General features: G+C 47.7%; 1 protein-coding gene across 1 annotated transcript; it reads right to left on the bottom strand.

The window, feature by feature from the left end:
- Window positions 1–3,052: 3,052 nt before the first annotated feature.
- On the bottom strand, window positions 3,053–9,145 carry fgf3 (fibroblast growth factor 3). The gene is made up of 5 exons (XM_033990338.2): window positions 9,073–9,145; window positions 6,036–6,133; window positions 5,691–5,964; window positions 3,799–3,902; window positions 3,053–3,433 (listed from the first exon to the last, which is right to left on the bottom strand). The coding sequence occupies exons 1-5, from the start codon at window positions 9,143–9,145 to the stop codon at window positions 3,053–3,055; spliced, it is 930 nt and encodes a 309-aa protein (XP_033846229.2).
- Between the last annotated feature and the right edge of the window lie 1,670 nt (window positions 9,146–10,815).

Raw genomic sequence — 10,815 nt, 5'->3', positions numbered from 1 at the left:
TCTATGTGCTAAGCCCCTCCCCCTTCAGAGCACTATCACAGAACAATCAGCTGCATCCCACTAATGAAACTACTGCACATCACACCAGGTTTGTGAAGTCATAGTGCACGGTTTGTATCATGTTTTTGTTTATTTATGGGGAATGTGGAGCATGGGTGATGTAGGCCTGTAGGCGGAGCATGGGTGATGTAGGCTTGTAGGCGGAGCATGGGTGATGTAGGCTTGTAGGCGGAGCATGGGTGATGTAGGCTTGTAGGTGGAGCATGGGTGATGTAGGCTTGTAGGCGGAGCATGGGTGATGTAGGCTTGTAGGCGGAGCATGGGTGATGTAGACTTGTAGGCGGAGCATAGGTCACATAGGGCGGAGCCTCGTACAGGCTCATACTGCTAACCATAAGGAGGGTTTGAATAGGGCCCAGGAGAGATCACTAAATTACTCAAACATGGACGACAAACCTCTGCAGACATGTTTCTGATGAAGAAGCAACAGTAGAACATGATAGAAAGATTAAAATATACACATTTTGTTGAGTTGAGTTTTCCTTCAGCGAGATGTTGAGACGAGGCCTCAGCAGAAGAATGAGACCTGACGGCGGTGAGTAGAAAAGCATTCCATCCATCGCACTTTGAACGCTCTGAAAGGGCCGCTCTTTAGAACTCTGCTGTACTGCTTTTGGTCAGGGCTTGAAAAAGAAAAAAAAAGAAAAAAAAGCCTAAAAGTCTCTTGCGGCACCGCTTCCCAGGCCCCCCTCGGGAGGAGCCATTGTCCGACCCAGGAAGCCTGCCCAGCCCGCAGGTATAGGGTGACAGGGCTTTCTATGCGGCGACCTATAGATGTGAGTGCGCCAAAGCAGAACGTGAGCGTCCACAGGGCCCGGCGCTGCTGTGATCACTTTTGCTTCACGCTGTTTTTTGGACTTTCAGCCGCAACAGGTGCAGCACTTTAGCAAATGAGCTACCCCCCGTGTCGGGGCCGAGTCGCCGGGCGGAGTACGGGCCACACCTGTGCGCACACTGACTCTGGAGCCAATCCTCAGTGGGACTATCTGCAGCCACAGGACCCACGTTCCCACCACTCACAGCTCCAAAAGTACCACAAGGTCCTGGGAATGTCAGCTCAGGAGAATTATTCACTCATTTATGAAACTTAAAGTGTAAATTGACAAAAGTATCAAAAATCAAATACAAATCGATACTGAAACTAGACGCTATTTTGAGCAGATATCGATACAAAAACAAACACGATGAGAGGACGAAAACAAACCTGAATCTGTTTAGAATGAAGTCGACCTGCATCTTTCACAAGTGTCAGACACATAGAGTTAGAGGAGTACACACACACACACACACGGACGCACACACATACACACACCCCCACACACACACCCCTACACACACACAGACACACCCCCACCCCCACACACACACACTCACACACACACCCCGACACACACGCACACGCACACACGAACGCACACACACACATACACACACCCCCACACACACACTCACACACACACCCCGACACACACGCACACACGAACGCACACACATATAACACACATGTAACACACTTGTAACACACTTATAACACACGTAACACACATGTATCACATGTAACACACACGTAACACACGGAACACACGTGTAACACACACGTAACACACACATATCATACACGTAACACACACGTAACACACGTAACACACACCTATCACACATGTAACACACATGTAACACACATATATCACACATGTAAAACACACATCACACATGTAACACATATGTAACACACATATATCACACAAGTAACACACATGTATCACACATGTATCACACATGTAACACACATGTATCACACATGTAACACACATGTAACACACATGTATCACACATGTAACACACATGTAACACACATGTAACACATATGAAAGTGCCACAGTTTAATGTGGAGCGTCACAGTCTATCGTCTGAATAAAGAGTGTTGTTTTTTTCCCCATTCCTTAATTTCAAAGTCAAGTTTGAGCTTTTGTTTGAATGAAGTGCCGAAGACTCAAGTGAAGGAGAAGTTTTTATGTAGAAATAGAGGCATTTGTGACATAATCAGTAAATGTTTTATCAATAACTTACAGCACAGGCACCAAATAAATATTCATCTCATCTCATTAGTAAAATATACACAGTCCTTCTCTGACAGTAGACGTCACATTGTTCATGTTAAACACAAAGTGCTCTGCGGCCCATATCCATCGTGAAAGTATCCTCTTAAAGGACTGGTCAGCCATGACACGTTATATACAACACCTTTAAATGTGTTTGAGTGACCACAGGAGTCCAGACTGTGAGGTGCACCGGTCCTCAGGTCCTGAGGTCCCCATAGCGTCAGTGCTCTCCGGAGGGACAGGTCCAGTGCCCTCCTCAGGGACAGTTCCAGTGCTCTCCGGAGGGACAGGTTCAGTGCCCTCCTCAGGGACAGTTCCAGTGCTCTCCGGAGGGACAGTTCTACTCCAGACTTAAGGTATGTCCAGACTTAGGTTATGTCCAGATTTAAGGTATGTCCAGACTTAGAATGTGTCCAGACCTAGGATGTGTCCAGACTTAGGGTGTGTCCAGACTTAGGTTATGTCCAGACTTAGGATGTGTCCAGACTTAGGATGTGTCCAGACTTAGGTTATGTCCAGATTTAAGGTATGTCCAGACTTAGAATGTGTCCAGACCTAGGATGTGTCCAGACTTAGGGTGTGTCCAGACCTAGGATGTGTCCAGACTTAGGTTATGTCCAGATTTAAGGTATGTCCAGACTTAGAATGTGTCCAGACCTAGGATGTGTCCAGATTTAGGGTGTGTCCAGACTTAGGTTATGTCCAGGCTTAGGATGTGTCCAGACTTAGAATGTGTCCAGACCTAGGATGTGTCCAGACTTAGGGTGTGTCCAGACTTAGGTCATGTCCAGAGATAGGATATGTCCAGATTTAAGGTGTGTCCAGACGTAGGATGTGTCCAGACTTAGAGTATGTCCAGACTTAGGTTATGTCCAGTGAGGGGTCAGTGCTTAGTCCAGTGCGCGTGGCTCTTTACCCTTGCGGCTGCGGTGCTGCCTCCTGCGGCGTTGGCGCCCGCCGCCGTGCTGGTGGGTGTGGTGTGCGCTCTGACTCTCTCGGAGCCTCCTGACCATCTCGTGGTCTTTGTGGGCCAACACTCGGGGCAGGAAGAGCGACGCTTTGTCCGTACTCCTGGTTTTGAAGCCCCTCCTCGGCCGACCTTTCCCGTTTATGGACACGTACCACTGTCGCTTGGCGCTGGCGCGTCTCCTGCTGCCCGCGGCGCCCCCTGTGGGCAGAGGCTGTTCTGTGGAGTGGTGACGGGAGGCGTACGTGTTGTACCCGAGCTCGTGAATCCTCTCCACAAACTCACACTCTCTGGTGAAGGTTTCCTGAGGAGAAAAGATCAGATCAAAGCTCTGGAGGAACCAGGAGGTGCTGCTCTGGAGCCAAATGGGAGCAACACACAGGAGGTGCATACAGGAGGTGCACAGAGGAGGTGCACAGAGGAGGTGCACAGAGGAGGTGCACAGAGGAGGTGCACAGAGGAGGTGTTACATACAGGAGGTGCACAGAGGAGGTGCACAGAGGAGGTGTTACATACAGGAGGTGCACAGAGGAGGTGCACGCAGGAGATAATCACACAGGGGGTACTCACAGAGGACACACAGGGGGGTACTCACAGAGGACACACAGGGGGGTACTCACAGAGGACACACAGGGGGGTACTCACAGAGGGTACTCGGGGGGTACTCACAGAGGCGTAGAGTCGACCCTTGTCGTTCATGGCGAGGAATCTGCTGGAGAACAGGCCTTTGATCGCCACGACTCCCACGTCCACAGCTGTGATCTCCATGATGCCTGAAACATCACAAACATCTATAAACTCTCCTCCTGAGACACCCAGAGACACCAGAGGACCTCCAGAGACACACAGAGACACTAGAGGACCTCCAGAGACACACAGAAACACGAGAGGCTCTCCAGAGACATGAGAGGACCTCCAGAGACACACAGAGACACCAGAGGACCTCCAGTGACACACAGAGACACGAGAGGACCTCCAGAGACACACAGAGACACGAGAGGACCTCCAGAGACACGCAGAAACACGAGAGGCTCTCCAGAGACACCAGAGGACCTCCAGAGACACACAGAGACACCAGAGGACCTCCAGAGACACACACAGAGACACAAGAGGACCTCCAGAGAGACAGGAGGACCTCCAGAGACTCGGGAGGACCTCCAGAAACAAGAGAGAACCTCCAGAGTCATGGGAGGACCTCCAGAGACACGAGAGGACCTCCACAAACACGCAGAGACGTGAGAGGACCTCCAGAGACACACAGAGACACCAGAGGACCTCCAGAGACACACACAGAGACACAAGAGGACCTCCAGAGAGACAGGAGGACCTCCAGAGACTCGGGAGGACCTCCAGAAACAAGAGAGAACCTCCAGAGTCATGGGAGGACCTCCAGAGACACGAGAGGACCTCCACAAACACGCAGAGACATGAGAGGACCTCCAGAGACATGAGAGGACCTCCAGAGACACGAGAGGATCTCCAGAGACATGAGTGAACCTCCAGAGACACGAGAGGACCTCCAGAGACACGAGAGGACCTCTAGAGAGACGGGGGAGGTCCTCCAGAGATACTGGAGGACCTCCCCATCACTACGCCATGGGAAGATCGCCAGAGACACAGAGGACCTCCAATGACATGAGAGGACCTCCAGAAACACAGGCGGACCTCCAGAGACAAGAGAGGACTTCCAGAGACACCTGAGGCCCTCCAGAGACACCATGCCACGGGAGGAACTCTAGAGACACGAGAGGACCACAAGGTGGACCTCCAGAGACCAGAGTCCAGACTCCAGAGGACCTCCGGTGGCACCTCCTCCGTCCCTTCTTGCTCCTGTCCCGGTGGTGGAGTCTTTTCTTGGGGTCTGGTCAGTGGGACAGACTCAGTGGGACAGAGTCAGTGGGACAGAGTCAGTGGGACAGAGTCAGTGGGACAGACTCTGATGGATCAGATCAGATACGCGCGTCCGGAGCGTCACTTTTTGGCGCAGATGAAGCTTTGTCGTGACGCACGCTCCGCTGCGCAGCTGTCACCAGGCGGTTTGTGGCACGTGTTGAAGAATACGAATTTTATATATATATATATATATATATATATATATATATATATATATATATATATATATATATATATATATATATATATATATATATATATATATATATATATATATATATATATATATATATGCCAGAATTATTATTTTTTTCAATATTTAAGTTACAGTTTATTTGTATTGTTTCAGGGCAATGACTTCTGATAAATATATAATTATATAATAATAACGATGATAATAATAATAATAATAATAATAATAATAATAATAATAATAATAATAATAATAATAATAATAATAATAATAAATGTTCACTAATGCGCGTGAGCTGATGAATAAACTAATGAGCACAATATTTGACCTATAGCAAAATGTTCAGATGTTGTACACAGATATAATCTCTGATACGTGATGAACGGGCCAAACTGTTGGAAACGCTCTTGTGCGTAAAAGTGCGTAAAAGTGCATAAAAGTGCGTAAACGTGCGTAAAAGTGCCTAAAGACTCACTGTACGGGTTGTTCTCCTCCAGTGATCCGTCTATCTTCCCGTTGGGGTGTATTTGTAAATGATATTTGGTTGCGCAGTAGAGTTTCCTCCTCCTGGGCGCTCCTCCGAGGTGCTCGTACACTCCTCCGCGGCCCCCGGCATCCCTCCGCCGCCGGGGGTCGCAGGCCTTCTGTCCAGGGCCGCAGGACACCCGCGCACTGCCTGGATCCAGCGCACTGAGCAGCAGCAGCAGAGGGACGAGCATCAGCATTGTGGCATGACTGTCCTGACACAACTGCGGCGAGAAAACACAAAACAAGTCCTGACAAAGTCCCGGGGTCCCATTAAATGTGTAGGGGCCCTAACGCGGTAGAGCCCCGGCCAGCATCCAGCAAAAGTCACATCCGAGCCGCAGTCCCGCTCCTCGAGCTGCAGAAATCCCTCCCGTGGATGTGACTGAAAGCCTGAGCGCGCACACAGCGCACATATAAAAGAAGCTTGTGGCAAACAATAGGCTGAACTCCGACCAATTGATACAAAGGAGGGGGAGGCAAAAGGTATCAGCCCCGTGTGAAGTGAGAGACTGCGGCCTGGATAAAATTACACAGCGGCTGAGAACGAACCAGTCCTCTCCTCTGAACTCCTCTGCTGAAATATCCGAAAAGAGCAATTAGACATCCCCAAATTATAGGAGGGCCGAGCCCAAGCAGCCACAGCAACAGGTGAGGGAGAAACAGGAGCAGAGAGGAGCCAGGGAGCAGCCCACACTCCTGTTATTATTATTATTATTATTATTATTATTATTATTATTATTATTATTATTATTATTATTATTATTATTATTATTATTATTACTTCATACATTTATGTATTTTTATTATTATTATTACAAACAGTTTAAGCTTGTTGTGCTTAACTAAAACGTCACATGAAAAGCATCATGGGAGTGAAGCTCTGTGACTTTGACTCATTCAACATTTACACAGAGTCACAATCTAAAATATCAAGCTCCACTTGAGTCCAGCAGCTGTGGAGCCTGGTCCAGGTTCAGGTGACATCGCCACATTCTGAAGTGAAGTTTTAAATGAAGCTGGAGGGAAAGAGCTGATTCTTTGTAAGAATTTGGTTTTGAACGATCAGATTGTTTCATAAATATTTGTTTATTTATTTTCTTTTATACCGGACAGGTTTATGGTTAATATCTGTGTAATAAACTGTCTCATGTGAAACAAAACCTGTGACAAAGCTCAATGTCGTCACTACATGAGCTCACACTTTTACTTAGCTTCAAAATGTGGAGGTAACAAAGTCGTGACCGCGGCTCATTAAAGTGTTTAAAGACAGAATCATCTAGTAAACCCAGTTTACAAAACCAAAAAAACCAAAAAACCAAAACAAACAACATCATTTTTGCATAATTTATTTCAAAAACTTAAATCACTCATACATTACATTACATTACGTTACAACAAAGCGCCGCATGCTGTAGCGCCCCCTATGGACCACTGCACGTCACACTATAGCAGCACATTTGGACCAAAATGACGACGCGACTCTGCAGAATCCTACGAGCATCACGACTATGGAAATAAAACTGGAGAAGGAAGAGCGGACGTCACACCGGGCGTGTCACAGTGGGCGTGTCACAGTGGGCGTGTCACACCGGGCGTGTCACAGTGGGCGTGTCACACCGGGCGTGTCACAGTGGGCGTGTCACACTGGGCGTGTCACACCGGGCGTGTCACAGTGGGCGTGTCACACCGGGCGTGTCACACCGGGCGTGTCACACTGGGCGTGTCACACTGGGCGTGTCACACTGGCCGTGTCACACTGGCCGTGTCACACTGGCCGTGTCACACTGGCCGTGTCACAGTGGGCGTGTCACACCGGGCGTGTCACAGTTGGCGTGTCACACTGGGCGTGTCACACCGGGCGTGTCACACCGGGCGTGTCACACTGGCCGTGTCACACTGGCCGTGTCACAGTGGGCGTGTCACACCGGGCGTGTCACAGTTGGCGTGTCACACCGGGCGTGTCACACCGGGCGTGTCACACCGGGCGTGTCACACCGGGCGTGTCACACTGGGCGTGTCACACTGGGCGTGTCACACCGGGCGTGTCACACCGGGCGTGTCACACTGGGCGTGTCACACTGGCCGTGTCACACCGGGCGTGTCACACTGGGCGTGTCACACTGGCCGTGTCACACTGGCCGTGTCACAGTGGGCGTGTCACAGTTGGCGTGTCACACCGGGCGTGTCACACCGGGCGTGTCACACCGGGCGTGTCACACTGGGCGTGTCACACTGGGCGTGTCACACTGGGCGTGTCACACTGGGCGTGTCACACCGGGCGTGTCACAGTGGGCGTGTCACACTGGGCGTGTCACAGTGGGCGTGTCACACTGGGCGTGTCACACTGGGCGTGTACAGGTGGCGGTGGAAATGGGAGTTGATTGTTAATATGGCGAGAATAAATGATAAAAGATCAAACATGCACGAATCCAGAGACAGTTTTGTGTGAGTAAACGGTGACGGGAAAAACTCTGAAAAGTCAATTTTGCAAAATGGTTTAGATTTTCTCTGGACTTGAGTTTGTGCTTAAGTCGTGCACATTCTTCCCTTAAGTTGCTCTGAGGGATAGAAACCAACCAGCCTCATGTTAGCACTTAACCCGAGTGTGTTTTCAATTGTCAGCTTGAATAGTCTATCTTTTTCCAGACTTGTGAACTCTGTCCGCTAATGAGGTAGGGCATCTCTGCTAAAAGGAGATTAAGAAACAAAAGCAAACTAATGATCTGTCGCTGCATTTCTTCATTCCTTCCCCAAGAACAAGCTGCTCCCAGACGGTTCCCATCCTACGGCCCGGCTCTGGCGAGGAAGCAGCCGGTGGGCGGAAGAGCAGCAGGCTAAATGACTACTGCCTAAATTGCTTCCATCTTGGTCACATTATGGTTAGCATTCTGGTAATTAGCACCATCATCTACAAATCTTTCTGCCCTTTGGCGCTGCTCCATGGCTGTTATCACGGCCTGTGCTGAGAATCCCCCCGAGACCGGCCGCTTAATTTGTCTTCCCCTCCCATACATCACTCTCGGAGCTCCCTGTGTCACTTCTGCGCCCGGACAGCCAGAAAACAGCAACATTTTTGGGGAAGACTGGGACTGTGCCGGGTCCTGTGCTGCAACAAGCGAACATGAGGGAGCTGTGTGCGCGCCGCCTTGTTCTGGTGGCCGCTTCTAAGTGAGACGCTCTTGATGTGGTTAGAAGCTGGAAGAGGGTGGAACCTCAGATGTGGTGTGCTGTTGCTCTCAGAAACTATTTTAATGACGCACCCTCCACACCGCCCACAGAGCATCCCAGCCATAAGCAGCCATAAGCAGGGCAACACGACACGCACATACCTGCACACATGTTGTTTCTCAGAGTGTGGAGCAGGAGGCCTCCGTCAGCAGCAGCCTCCACCAGGATCCTCATCATTTCTGTGTCAATCCCTGGTGTATTTTCTGAACACAGTGTAGCTGCTGTTGACTCTACTGAAAGTTGTAAAACACTTAATAATTAGGATTAAATCAGATGAATTACAGTGTAAAAGCTGCACTGTCCAGGGTTTAAAGAGTCTGACATCTGAGGGGTGTTATTTTGTCTGCAATGTTCCAAAGTAAAGCATTAACTATCTTGCATTCAATCGATCACAGTTATGTAGTTGCTAAGAAATAAATGGTAAAATATACATTCTTAGAGTCTACGGGCTTGCCTCTCCACAGATGTGACATGTTTAAATACCATACTGTGGAACATTCCAGGCAAAGCATTAAGAAGCCTCACAAGCAGAAGACAGCTCCTCCATCTGAAAATGACATAAAACACTGTGAAAGAGGGTCTTCGAGCTGAAAGGAGACGTCTCTGTGTCCCTCTGTGTCCCTCTGTGTCGCTCTGTGCTCCTCTGTGCTCCTCTGTGTCCCTCTGTGCTCCTCTGTGCTCCTCTGTGTCCCTCTGTGCTCCTCTGTGTCCCTGTGTGTCCCTCTGTGTCCCTGTGTGTCCCTCTGTGCTCCTCTGTGTCCCTGTGTGTCCCTCTGTGTCCCTGTGTGTCCCTCTGTGCTCCTCTGTGTCCCTGTGTGTCCCTCTGTGTCCCTGTGTGTCCCTCTGTGCCTGTCCCTCTGAATAATTAGTTTCCTCAGATGGATAAGGACAGTGAGGAGCATCTCCCCAGAATCATTGCTCCCCTCGATGGACACAACACCTCTGCACCTGCGGGACAGTCATGTGACCACGATCTGCACCTGCGGGACAGTCATGTGACCACCATCTGCACCTGTGTGGACATGCGCATGTGTCGTCTTTGTCCCTGCGTGGACATGTGCATGTCGTCTTTGTCCCTGCGTGGACAGTCGTGTTGTCTTTGTCCCTTTGTCCCCTCAGTGGAGTTGTCTTTACATTCACAGCTCAGAGCAGTGACTGAACTGTCAAACTTTCTGCATTATTTTTTTCTACATTTTTTTCTGCATTAGTTTTTTCTACATTTTTTCTACATTTTTTTCTGCATTTTTTTCTACATTTTTTTTCTACATTTTTTTTCTACATTTTTTTTCTACATTATTTTTTTCTAAATTTTTTCTGCATTATTTTTTCTGCATTTCTTTCCTACATTTTTATCTGCATTAATTTTTTCTACATTTTTTTCTGCATTATTTTTTTCTACATTTTTTTCTGCATTTTTTTCTACATTTTTTTCTACATTTTTTTCTGCATTTTTTTTCTACATTATTTTTTCTGCATTATTTTTTTCTACATTTTTTTCAGCATTTTTTTTTCTTTCTGCATTTTTCTACATTTTTTTCTGCATTTTTTCTGCATTATTTTTTTCTACATTTTTTTCTACATTTTTTTCTGCATTATTTTTTTCTACATTTTTTTCTACATTTTTTTCTGCATTATTTTTTCTGCATTTCTTTCCTACATTTTTATCTGCATTAATTTTTTCTACATTTTTTTCTGCATTATTTTTTTCTACATTTTTTTCTGCATTTTTTTCTACATTTTTTTCTACATTTTTTTCTGCATATTTTTTTCTACATTTTTTTTCTGCATTATTTTTTCTGCATTTTTTACCAGCTGAAATATTTCCAGAGTATTTTTTTTTGCCA

This window comes from Periophthalmus magnuspinnatus, chromosome 3, assembly GCF_009829125.3.
Source record: "Periophthalmus magnuspinnatus isolate fPerMag1 chromosome 3, fPerMag1.2.pri, whole genome shotgun sequence".
Lineage (NCBI taxonomy): Eukaryota > Metazoa > Chordata > Actinopteri > Gobiiformes > Gobiidae > Periophthalmus > Periophthalmus magnuspinnatus.
Note: the sequence above shows the minus strand (reverse complement) of the source record. Positions and strands in the feature narration are given on the sequence as shown.

Excerpts from the sequence above, each read along its gene's own strand:
- fgf3 (XM_033990338.2), bottom strand. The coding sequence starts at position 9,145 with ATGAGGATCCTGGTGGAGGCTGCTGCTGACGGAGGCCTCCTGCTCCAC. Across the intron at positions 5,965-6,035 it reads GCTGGCCGGGGCTCTACCGC|TTGTGTCAGGACAGTCATGC; the intron begins GTTAGGGCCCCT and ends TTCTCGCCGCAG. Across the intron at positions 3,903-5,690 it reads GGAGGAGAACAACCCGTACA|GCATCATGGAGATCACAGCT; the intron begins GTGAGTCTTTAG and ends GTGATGTTTCAG.